Below are 12,879 nucleotides of genomic sequence, written 5' to 3' on the forward strand. Positions count from 1 at the left end.
AACTCAAAAATGCAATCAGTTAGACAGTTTTTTCTTTTTTTATTCCTTTTAGGGAAAATTTAGGGATTTTTTAAAGGGAAAATTATATTTTTGTGAGTATTATATACAGAGTGAGCTAGGTATTTGTTAAATATTGCGTTAGTACGACCCTGATTGCTCCTAAAAGCATAAATTCGTAAATAACTCAAAAACTTAATAAATTATTCAACTTTTTCTTTTTTCATTTGATTCAATAATAATCTAGTCATTGTTAACCCCAAAAAATAAATTTTTATCATCATATTATACAGAATAATCAAGAAATTTGTAAAATATTTCCTTCCGCCGGCTCTGAGGACTTCCAAAGTCATTTTATTGACATCCGTTCAATAGAAATTGCATTCCCCACATTGGCGTGATGAATTTATGCCGTTTTGAAATGCGTACAATGCTTACGCTTCTTGCATTTCAACTTCAAGTTCTTCAATCGCCGCTTTCATTTGTAAATCAATCAAAGTTGTAAACTATCGCAGCGTAAACAGGGAAATTAACTCGGAATAAATTGAGTGAATAAGGTAATAAACTTATAAAATCTATACCTTTGGTCAGAGCTGGAATATTGATGAGTGTTTAAAGTTTATTACAAGTTCCGTGTTGTATCAATAAGTTATTAACTATCGAGGTCTACGTTCGATTGATTCACTTTTTCTGTCAAGGACTAGTTTTTCCTCTGTTTCTATTGCAGAGTAACATTTGTATCGATTTCCACTTTGAAATTACTACACAATCCTCAAAAGGCAATAGATATTGTTATTTATTAGGTTAAACCTTGTTTTTTAGGTTTTGAAAGTAGAAAATCAAAGATAAATCAATGATTTATAATGAAATTTAAAAGAAAATTTAATTAAAAGCTTGAAACATAAATTACAATTATTATTTAATGAAATCTTTCAAAATTTCGTTTGTAATTCTTTCCTAGAAATAAATCATCTTAATTCTTGATTATCTACGAAGTACATCTACAACTTTTACCTCTAGCCACGACGATTAGCTTTACTTAAGATTATTTTTAGTCTCTCCTTTCACGTACGTTATTTCTTTACTTCTGCAGTATTAACATTTACTTTACCTGCGTTTACTGCGCTTGCTCATACACCTCGTAAGTAATTTGATAGCTAGACGCATCATTATCATCAGCTAACGCAAACATCATCAACGAAACTTTTTACTTTTCCCATAACTACAAGTTGAAAGTCAGTTGCGTTATAAAAAGTTACTATATGCAACCAACACAGCATTTATATGCTTCTGCACGCGTAATAATAACCTTATAAATATTCAACGGTGTTCTCAATCTTTAAATGTAAGTACTCACTCTGTTATCGTCCGTGCAACTAAGCAACTGTTATGTACAACAAATAGAATCTTTGTTATGCGTGCCGTTGGCGACCATTTTGAGTATATGCATATGTATACGCAGAGATAGCTGAATTATACTTGCATGATGCAGGGATAACTGTAAATAATGAACGTACGCATCAATTTTACACCTACTGATCGATTTCATTCAGTTTAATCATCATGATATGCTAGAATATTCAAGAAATTAAAAAAATCAGGTTATTAGTTTCTAAAATCACCGCTAGGGTGCGTTTATGTGAGATAGTATCATGGCAACACTGTAAACACTCCACACGCGCAGTTTAGTTGTTGTGTTTGTTTCGTTCAGTTGTTTACTACGCCATTTTGAAATCATGACTGTGTTACTACTCAAAAGAATTACGGTAAGATAACAATCACCTTCAAATCTTTATTTAAATACGTTTATACATGGAATAAAAAAGCCCAACAGCTGTAAAGGCACACATGCCAATAGATAATTTGAATAATTGATGAGCGTATTTATTATGCAGTAGAGAATTGTATTTTCTGATGACAAAATCGTTACGCTTGGAAAACCTCTCCAGAATCTCATCAGCACTGCATAAAAGCATATTTTTAGACATAATTCACACAAAAACAAACAATACTCACTCATTCACAGAAGACACAGCAATAATCGCCTTTTGTGTCGTGATTTGTTCAATATCTATGTGTCTATACGTTGACAACGCTAACCTAACCTACGAATTCAAAACAAAACACAATTAATTTGTTTAAAAATTAAACATGAATTAAAACAATTACTTGAGATGTATCCAGGTGATTTTCCAAGGAAATAGCCACTAACCATGGTGGACGCGTTGATTTCGGATCCGGACCATCAATTTGCTTCAAAAATAAATTAAAACGAAACAAATTTTCTAGAAAAACTTACAATGTGTGACAGGGATGCTTGAATCAAATTCACTTGATTCTCAATCATTTTCACAGCGTGCAAATGCTCTGAACTCGTGATATTCCTTGATTTGTGACTTTTTATTCCCAATTGACGTGCGGCTATGTAATGCGCCATATGCACAAACACAAAACCCGTGCAGTAACTATCCCATCCCGCGTGGTGATATGAATTATTTTGTAGCACCATGTCGGTTTTTACCAGCGGCGTGTTGTAACTCATTGTTTTCCCGCGTCCATCCAGCCAGTATTCGTATAAATCCTCAAGTGTATTCCTCTTCCATTCTAGTTTCTTTGGAATTTTTCTAAGGACTTTAAAACTTAGGCATTTCGTGTCATATATCAGGGGAAAATCATTGTGTAGTTTACTTTTGAATTTTTTGTATGATATTGGAAGCTCGTCGAAAGTATTTAACAGTAATAACAAATCCATTAGAAGATTGTGTCCTACAATAGGTTTTTGATGAGACTAAAGCTTGATAAACACGAGAAAACCAAGAGCAGATCTTATTGTGTTTTCTTTGAGATTATCCTTGATATTTAACTCTTTAAATTTTTTGTCAGTCACTTTAGTGAGTATTAAATCATTTTCTTCACTTTTTTCAGTCCATAATCTTTTATTTTTGCTTACATCTTGATAATTATGTCTTAAATGATTCTGTAGATGATACCATGCATCAATATCATATTTTAATTTATGTTTTAATGATTCAATAATCAATTTATCATCATTTTCATTATCTGACATCCACCAGGTGTGAATATTCTTGTCAATATCATCTAAATACTTCTCAATGACACAATCAATAGGCCAATTTTCTTCTTTTAAATCATTTTGTACTTGGAAATGTTGTTTTCTATTCAGGAAGGGTATCCCATAGTAGATTAATTTATTATAGTCAAAATCATGTTGGCTTAGGAACTGGAAACTTGTCGCTTGGATCTGCATCAGTAAATTGATGCTCATTATTGGTTTAGGCCAAATATAAAACGTGAATGTTTTAGATTGATAGATATTAACACCAGGATCAAAAGAAAATGCAGATAAACCGATTTGGATAGGTATTGTGTGTTGAACAGTTCGATATAACTTCGCATAACGGTCTTCAGGAGTATCAAACAAACTAAAAACAAATAATTTCATAAATATAATTTTTAAGGTTATAAATGTGTTGTACCTGCGTTGATCGCTGTTTTGCAGATACAAAGCAGTGAATTCTGTGTCGATTGCAACAAATCGCGACTTATTTATCGCTGTGATTATCTCCGGCAGCTGCTGTTCGAAGTTATCACACAGTATTTCACTCATTTTAATCGGACTACAACTTGTACACATCAAAATATCAGAGGTTAGGTTTGAAACTCGTGTGGTAGCGCTTTTTGTTTTCGTTTATATTCATTAGCTTTAAGCGTTGAGAAAGCATTTTGAAGGTCGTAAATCTATTTAGAGATGGGATGACTTTGTTGTGACAGGTAGCTTAAGCATCTATTGTGTTTCGTGCACCACTGCAGCAGATAAACGGTTTTACTGCCTAGCACACAGAAAAAAAGCTTACCAACGCAAGAATTCATGGAATTTAGACGCACAAACAGATTTACTGCTTCAACGGAAAAATTATTGTACTTGTTGTGCACAAGTATTGATTTTGTTTTTAATTTATGAATATTTAATGTTTTTCAAGTGGAATTTATTTGAGGCGAAGAATTAATCGTAATCTAATAGTCGATAATGGCGCACTACGACAATTGGTAACAATTCCGTAATTGCATGTAATGTCAGCGGGCTAATTAACAGCATTGGCCCAATAAATGTCGTGCGATACGAGGGCCTTCGCGATGTCGGTGCGATTTTAGTCTTGGGTTGGACTCTCACCTGGTACCATATTACTTAATTATAGTTTTTGTGTGTTAAACAGTGACAATGTTCAAATATAATGTCAGAACGTATGAGAAAACGAAGAAAATGAGGGAGAAATACATCAGAAATGTAAGTAAAACGTCTAGAATAAATGATTGTAGGCTTATTTAGGATAGTAGTTTATAAAATCGATGCGTGCGTCGAATTTGGAAAGGAATTTCAACGTTTTATTTGATTTGAGGTCGTTGCTCGTGCAATCGAACGGACCAATCGAAGCGTGTTTTAATGGTCAAGGTAAACGTTTGACACCTTCACTACGCGAAAACGCGCATATTTTATTTCCGGTTTTTATATGCGATAAACACTTGGTGTTGGTGGGATATGCGTCGGCTCATCAAATGCCAATCAACGCACGTCGTAATTACATCTCGACTCAATCATCTCCAGCACTGGGTTTTCCATTTCCAAGCTTTCCACTCGTTTATTTCATGGTCTCATCACTATTTCTCGACATCTCTAGAGTAAAATTTAATTAAAATTTATTTTTACTATTTTTCTCTGTCTACAAAAATATATTTTATATAAAAATACCAAAAATAGAAAAAGATCAATTCTAATTTATCATGTCAATTTTTAGTTATTATGTTTTGACATGTTTCTGCTCGTCATTTCCGCTTTTTATCATTTTCTACATTTATTTCAATTTATTAACGCAGAGGAAATAAAATTACATTAATACATTGTCCGACCTTTAATATCACAAATGATGAACGCTCAAAGTGCGTAATTTTACAATTATTACCTCAATTATTATGCTGTAAATTAAGTTGTAAGTTTTAAGGTAAAAACACAAACAGAAAGTTCGTGTACTGTTAGAAAATGTAACCATCTACATGTTAATTTAATATTCCAAGTGATAAAGTCTCTCATTGTTGACTATGCAATGATGGTTTGTTGTACGTCTCAATCAATCCGCGTGCCTCTTTGTCCTCGTTCTTCGTTTGATTCGTACAATTCCGCCATAACTTGCATCGCTCGTAGGTAGATGGTTAGCCTATCTGCCGGGCATTTCTACCGTTTATTCTTTACGCAGTAAAATATGCAATGAGATGACTGAGATGAAGATTAGGCGCAATCGCATCGATTGGATGGGACGGGACGAAATTGAGTGGGTTTAACGCACACCGACGGCGTTTATTTATGGTTTAGGATTTGAATTTTCATCTTGTGAATTGGCCATTCATGCAAATGACTAGGTAGATCTTAAAATGCACTCGAATTGAATTCAATTTCCTGTTTGATTTGATTTTCTAAGTGTTTTCGTTATTACTATAAAATTGAAGTTTTTAATTGATTGTGTTGTTAATATTGTGTTTCTCTTTGTTGCAGGTGAGTTGACTTTCTCTTTTATTGCAATAATAACACAATCGGTGCGAAATCGTTCTGATTACACATTGATTTCATTATTGGTGAGTGAGTTGAAATCATAACTCGTACAATACGCAGAGAATATTTTAAAATCCGTCTAAATTTAGGTTAGCGGGAATTTGTTTACTTCCTTTATAGGTATTTTTACGCAAGTTAATGAGCGCACGTGCGTTTTCAGCAGCGGAGAGGTGAATGCTGAATTTAATGCGCAAACAAAACGCGTTTATTTCGTCTCGGGAGTGCGTGTGCAAGAGAGGATGCCGCCTATTTTTAGCGCGTTTCATGGTTTCATGATGTTTCCAGGCAACTTTCAAAACTCTTTACACGTTTCTCGCATAAACGAAGGTCAATTTGATGTGTAATTTGAAATTGTTGCTTAAATTGTTGATTGCGGATAGCAATTTTGAAATGGCAAAAGCCTCCACTGGCGTAAACACATTTTCAACGCCGCCCAAATATAGATTACTGATATACAATGTGTTCTCACATGGACAAAGCTTTGAGTTGGCGTATAAGCACCGAACATATGGTTAATAATAGAATTTCAAACGTATGTGCTGCAAAGAATGTATTCCAATTCCTGGTGGCGCGGCTGGAAAACATTCCGCGCACATCCGATGCATTGTGGGCCGAATTGCGAGCTTGGAGCAATCGCTCGATTACACAGCGCGCGCGCAATGAAGCCTACTTATTCTTAGGCTTAGAGAGGTTTATGCAGCACACAGCGCATTCGACGAGCAATTCAGCCGAGCGTTATCGCATTCTTCAGCGGGCCGGCGACGACGACGACAACGACTTCCTCGTGCTTGTCATTCGATTCAAATTTTACTCCAAATACCATTTGCGCAAAATTAGGACGGTTTAAATTAGAAATTGATGACGCCTTTGTTTTTGCTATGCAGGCAGAAAAAAACATAAATCGTACGTGATGTTTATAGCACGGGAATTTTTACATTTATTTATGTTTATGTTGATAGTTGGTAATGATGGTAATGCGGCAACATGGTTTTGCTATTAACACATTAACGAGATGGTAATTCATCTTAAAAATATACACTTGGACCTAGTTTATATTACACATCTAGATTATCAAACAAAATTTTATATTTTTTTTGTTTTTAAAGAAAATTTAAATTTTTAAAATTTAGTTACTTGAATATTAATTATACAATACCTATTGATAAGAATTTGAGGCGTTATCGGTGCGGTAATATTGAAATGCGGTTTCCTCCGCTGGAAGCTTGTAAGTTTTGTTGACACGCGCATATTTTACTACACGTGTGACGCCGATAGAGGCAATAAGGCATCGAGGCAGGGCAAAGAAAACACACCTTGTTCTTGTTACGGCTGTTATCGCCATGCCGGCGCGTTTCTTGTTGGTTTAGTGGGAATATTACCACACACTGCAGCCGCTGCACACAATAGGCGTTGATGGACAACACAAAACATACACGTTCCATATTGCATTCGCTGGCAGCATGCATAATTGAGTCTAATTGATGGTTGAGAGTCGCCCACATTGAATATATTGGTTACTTTCTTGAGCCAAGGAGTCAAAGACACAAGAAAAGAAACAATAAGTTTTATTGACCAAAGAAAACATAAAAAAATCAAGTTGTTTCAAGGGATGTGAATTTTTAATTGAATACCGGTGTTTCGGAATTTTTTATTGTTAAAATACCGGTTAACCGGCATTTGTAAAATTAAAAATATTAATAATCTATTGAAATATCGGTTTTTCAAAAAAAAATACCGATATACCGATGTTAATACCGGTATTTCGGTATTTTTTATATTAAAATATCGGTTAACCGGTAATTCTGGCATTGGTAAAATAAGAAAATTTAATGAAAAATTAAAATATAGGTTTTTAAAGAAAATAACCGGTATTCCGATATTAATACCGGTATTTCACACCCGTAGTACCAACTAAACTTCCCCTTTTTATTTGTATTGAGGGTTGCATTTATTTGTATTGAGGGTTGCATTTACAAATGTGAACCATTTAAACATTGTGTCACTGTTCAACAGGAACAGGAAGAACACATCACACTGACGTGTTGCTATCATATCCTCCGTCCCCAGTAGCAGATTTTAAAAGACTGCAACAGGGTGACTGTTTTGTGCTGCGTAAGTTCGTCGCCCTTCCCTGATAGATAAAAGCTGCGGAAGTTGCGGTTGTGAATGGAAAGGGTTGTTAACTTTGAAGGCACTTTGAAGGGGCCGTCCCCAACATGGACCACCAGTGTGATGAGAGATGGGATCAATCATGCATGTGCAAGCAGTGCGCGAGTGCACAAAGTGTGACTACTAACAATGCGACAATGTGACGTAGGCGTAGTTGTAGGTACATAATCGGATGTAAACGAACTCGGGGGCTAATGGACCGGAAAATTTGGGGGTGCCGGCACTAGGTGCAAAATTTGCTGCTCATGTGGAGTGAAGTGGAAACATTTAATTGCGATAGTTATCAAGGTCATTTGTATTTTTCAAAAATCTATATATATATAAATGAATTGCTGTTCGTTAGTCTCGCTAAAACTCGAAAACGGCTGAACGGATTTATCTTATCTTGGTCTTGAATTATTCGTGGAGGTTTAGGGAAGGTTTAAGAGGTGAGAAAAATTCGAATAATTGCCGGGAAAATTCTCAAAACAGCTCTTTTCTATAGAATAAAATTTGACATTGAGATTCAATCATAGTTATAGTTAAATAGTTGAATTCGAGATGGCGCGCTGAAGTGCATTATTGACAAAACTTTATAGAATTCATTTCTTTAAATTAAAATTGCTAATCTTATTGATAGAATTGACTCTTACTACGATTATGTCCAGAACAAGAGAGTAAAAACGAATTACATTTTTATTAAACACTGCCGGAACGAAGTCGCGGGCAACAGCTAGTTTAAAATAAAATAATATTTGTTGTAAATATTATTGAAGTTAAAGTTAACTTGGAAATTGTTTAGACTCTTGAGGCAGTTAGGAAATTGACCTAGTAAATAATCGCGTTTGATCTTTAGTGTTAACGAGTTGTTAACACTTCGTTAATTCTGTTTGCGTCGATTTCGTCGGAAAAATATTACGTTTTCTTGGTAATATAAACACTACACAACATATGGGCATTTTTATTGTGTGTATGTGTATGTTTGAAGCGTTGTTATTCGAAGCATTGAGTGTTTAGAATATAATCTATTTCGGTATTAAATAAATTCAGTAAGTACCTTGAAGCACGCATTAGTTTATTGAATAATTCATTGAATTAGATGAATGAGACGAATTATTTCATTGTTAAGATAATAGACGTCGAGATAATAGGAGATTATAATTATCTACAGGGGGATTTAGGAATTTAAAGAAAAAATAATAAATTTTGAAGGAAAAATTTAATGTTGAAGTTATTTTTGTATTTTATTAGTTTTTTTAATTACTTGATAGTGTATAACATGTTGTATCATGTGTAGTTTATTTATATGTACGTAAAATTAATATTTTAGAGGTTTTTGTTGATGGATAAACTTAAACTAGGCCAAAAAATAACAAAAAACATAATTTTGCTTGAAAATATTTAATTTTTCATGTTTTCACTTTTTGTTCATTTTGATGTCGTAAATATTGAACGCCATCAAGACATGAACGCTGGATGGATGACAGGATGCGTTCAATGTGCGCATGATGGACAAATTGCATCGGCTGGCGAAATGTGAAATGCGAACCGCCGGAATAAGCAGGATGTCCGACGCGTTTAATTCGAACAGACTCCGAGCCTATTCAGACTATCGTTTAATGCCAATTATATCCCTACAAATGCAGACTATTTATTGGTTTTTAAAATGCCCATCACACCGCATCTGGAATGCATCAAATAAACAAAATAGTCGGCTGTTGTGAATAACATTAATAGCTTAATATAACTTGAAGCATATTCACATCTCTTAATGCACATTTCACATTTTACGCATGTGAAACAAACAAACAAAAGAAAGCAATCAACATTAAATGTACATGTACGTACATCTGTCACTCCCCGCGAGTAATGAGCACAATTTTCATCTAAAGTGAAAGTTTTCGAAATTAAAAATTAAAAAAATAATTGAATGTGTTGTGATGAGTAATGTGACATGTAGATTACCTAAATTTAACAGGCGTAAATGAATATTACTGGACAAGTAAATTCCTTTACTTTAATCTTTGACTTTCAGAGTCTGGACATGACAAGACGGGTTTGAATGGGCGCATTAATCCACCCACATCCCACGTAACACATTTATTCTCTTTGTTCGTTCATTTACACTGTCTGATTGAAATACTCATACAAGTGAATGTACTTTAGTCAAATCATGAGATTTATCGAAGTGCAATCAAGGCACATAATTACAAAAAAGAAATAAAATAAAAAAGAAAATTGTTTGCTATTTTCTATTATATTACATCATTAGATGTACATCGATATAGTGTGTAGGTTGTAGTTGTACGTTTCTTGTTTCGCTGGTGAGATTTATGTCCGACTGTATCGCGTTGTAGAATCGCTAAATGTATTGGTCGACGATCAAAGACAGCGAATTCCGTGATTCTCTCAACTGCGCGTACAAAGTGAAACAAAACATTTCGCTATCTATGCGAATATTTTACAATTCACAAATACAAACATTTCTGCATAAATCACAAATGCACACATAAAACACATTTGTTAAGTTGGTTGCCTATTGTAATGGAAATGCGAATTCACATCACATCACGTTAGATCAGCTATATCATAGTGATAATTATCAGTGCAAGTGCATAAGCTGTACTTTTTTATTCTTCTATTCTTTTTTTATATCTTTTCATCTTGTGTGCTTGATGTGTACGCGGTGGATAATAATCGGTCGTCGACTCATTACTGTGCGTATCGTCCTCGTTTTGCTTCTGACTGTTGTGTGATGATTTTGCTGCCTTCTTGCGACTTGTGATCATCTTAAAGTGCCGCTTTTCTCTTACGCTCTGCGTAAACTAAACACAACGCGATGGAAACAACTGTAATAATAATCACCAAGAATGAAAACGGCAACAGTGTGCGTGGTGCTATCTTGATCACATGTGCACGACATGAAACAAGCTAAGAATGAAATAAAGAAATTAAAATTAAGAGAAGAGAAAAGTAATCACACCTTTTAACTTTAACTTTTGTTTTAACTTTTTTGATTAGAATTCAACCTCAAACGGTGAATGTAATGTTTGACACGGCTAATGAGCGCACTGCGGAGGTGTAGATAGAAGAGTTGATCACCTGAAGGCATGCAAAGTGTCAGAAAATCGCAAAAAATTAAATACAAGCAAAGTGAAGTAAAAATTTAATTTTAAACGTTTAGGGATGCGAAATTTAACATTTTTAAATTGATAATATTTATTTAGTTAACATATTTTCTGCTGTTGACAGCTCTCGAGCATTCACCCCGAAGTGCAGTCGGAGAGGTCAAGCAAACACAACACGAAACCGCGTGAAAGTATTCCGAACATAAACTGAAAACACTCTTTCCAAAGTACTCCAAGTCCTCAACTGGGACTATCCTGGTCTTGAGATGAGATGACTCTTTAATCATGCCATCATCATCGTTGTTGAAATTATTGAACTAATTGCTTCCATTAATTTCAATTTTAATAATCAACTCAGTCCATCATCAATTTATGCGTTTTCTGGATTAATAATTTATTTCTTCTCTTCTTTGTTGTGCAGTACTTCATTTAAAATGCGCCTCCGTTTCGTGCGCCGTAGGTTAGTTTATTTCATGCAGAGAGTAAGTAAGAGTGTCGTGCATTGTTTGTGTGACCGAGTTTTTTACCCCACATTGTTGTTGTTGTAATAATTTTGCTCATTTCATGCGATCGTAAAACCGCAATAATTCACAACACAACATATTTTTTTTATTTTTGTATTTTTTTTTTCATGAGTTTTGTGTTATTTATTTGTGGGTTAGAATTAGGATTTAAATGTGTGTGTTTGTATATTTGGTTGCATATCTACGATTTGAATAGGCTATTACTTTTAGAATCGTTTTTGTGTTGTGTTTTCGGTGTGACAGTCGGTTGTGAAAGCGTTTTGAAAAGTTTTCGACTGTTTGTGGGCTAGTTTCATCGTCAACGTCGGTTAGTTTGGTTTCATAATGCGCCATTGGAGGCTATTTTTAGGTTGTGTTTGCGACAAAAGGTGAAAACCTTTGGCACTCAACTAGTAAAAATATGCCATCCGAAAAATTGTGCATTGCATTGTGCTAAACTTTAAAAATTCAAACAAAAAAACACAATCAATACTAATTTCAAAGTATTTATATTTACACTTTTATTTTTGTATTCTCATCGGTGATTTAACGCTGTGGTCAACATCTGCATTGTTATCCCATGATGTAATTATTGTATTTGTATTCACTACACCATCAGTTGAAGGCAAACAATCCTGCGACCGGATAAAATACAATTAAAGTTGGTTTATTTAATAATGCACACAATTGCATACGAATTGCGCTGAAAATAGCGCGCGCAGACAATGTTTACAATACCCTGGCTAAGAAAAGCCTTTCTAGTGGTCTTTAATGTCTTTAGTGTTTACAGCATCACCACAGTGAGGTCTACATTGTGTGAGGTCTCCAGTTTTAATTTTATTTCAACTAAAAAAATATTATTTATTATTTTAAAGTAAAAATAATGTCGTAATAATATTTTTTAGATTTTAATTTTGCATAATTGTAAACAATGAGCCACGATTTGATCGGATGACTCAGAATCCTCTCGAGACTCGTGCACAAAACGCGAACTTTACCTTTTAAAATTCAAATGGCGTTCATTCTGTGTTGGAAACAATTGTTACGTTGGTTGAGTAGTCGAATCATCATGAATTAACTTGATTCGCCGTGAAAATACGAAATTTCATTGTAACTTTAACCTCAATTCGTGTTACTTGTATGTAGGCAACCCTAAGTGTATCGATTGATACTCGTAAACTTGCATTGCATGAGAATAGCTATTATGCAATATGATTTATATAGTAGGCTTTTAGGTACACATAAAATATTAAAACTCAATTTCCACACGCAACTTGCACTCATTCAATTGATTTTCATCGTTTTTTCTTCCTTTTTTCTTATTAATAAAAAATAAAAATATTAAATTGACTTTTATAGCGATTTCGTCATCGGGTGTCGTTTTTAATTATTACTCTACAGCCGACATGATCTCATTAGTTTCACCTATGATATTTATAGCTTCATTGACGGCCGCGGAGGTTTTAATTAATTACAACGG

At 34.2% G+C, this 12,879-nt stretch overlaps 2 protein-coding genes across 6 annotated transcripts in view; one reads left to right on the forward strand and one right to left on the reverse strand.

Moving 5' to 3' along the window:
• The window catches only part of LOC135800121 (uncharacterized), a 34,197-nt gene that overhangs the window by 15,866 nt on the left and 5,452 nt on the right, over positions 1–12,879 (forward strand). The gene's annotated exons all lie outside the window — the stretch shown is intronic.
• Positions 1,770–4,154, reverse strand: LOC135800691 (pre-piRNA 3'-exonuclease trimmer-like). The gene is made up of 6 exons (XM_065313996.1): positions 3,495–4,154; positions 2,812–3,440; positions 2,297–2,763; positions 2,167–2,250; positions 2,014–2,102; positions 1,770–1,959 (listed from the first exon to the last, which is right to left on the reverse strand). The coding sequence occupies exons 1-6, from the start codon at positions 3,650–3,652 to the stop codon at positions 1,794–1,796; spliced, it is 1,593 nt and encodes a 530-aa protein (XP_065170068.1). The 5' UTR covers positions 3,653–4,154; the 3' UTR covers positions 1,770–1,793.

The sequence above is a fragment of the Atheta coriaria genome, unplaced genomic scaffold, assembly GCF_025399875.1.
Source record: "Atheta coriaria isolate IRGN ID8LTWV9N9 unplaced genomic scaffold, Caltech_Dcor_3.1 hic_scaffold_10_pilon, whole genome shotgun sequence".
Classification (NCBI taxonomy): domain Eukaryota; kingdom Metazoa; phylum Arthropoda; class Insecta; order Coleoptera; family Staphylinidae; genus Dalotia; species Dalotia coriaria.

What these genes read in the sequence shown, in the direction of transcription:
- LOC135800691 (XM_065313996.1), bottom strand. Translation starts at nt 3,652, where the DNA reads ATGTGTACAAGTTGTAGTCCGATTAAAATGAGTGAAATACTGTGTGAT. An exon ending in CACAATAAGATCTGCTCTTG is followed by an intron (nt 2,764 to 2,811) that starts GTTTTCTCGTGT and finishes AACCTATTGTAG; the next exon opens with GACACAATCTTCTAATGGAT. An exon ending in GCTGTGTCTTCTGTGAATGA is followed by an intron (nt 1,960 to 2,013) that starts GTGAGTATTGTT and finishes GCTTTTATGCAG; the next exon opens with TGCTGATGAGATTCTGGAGA.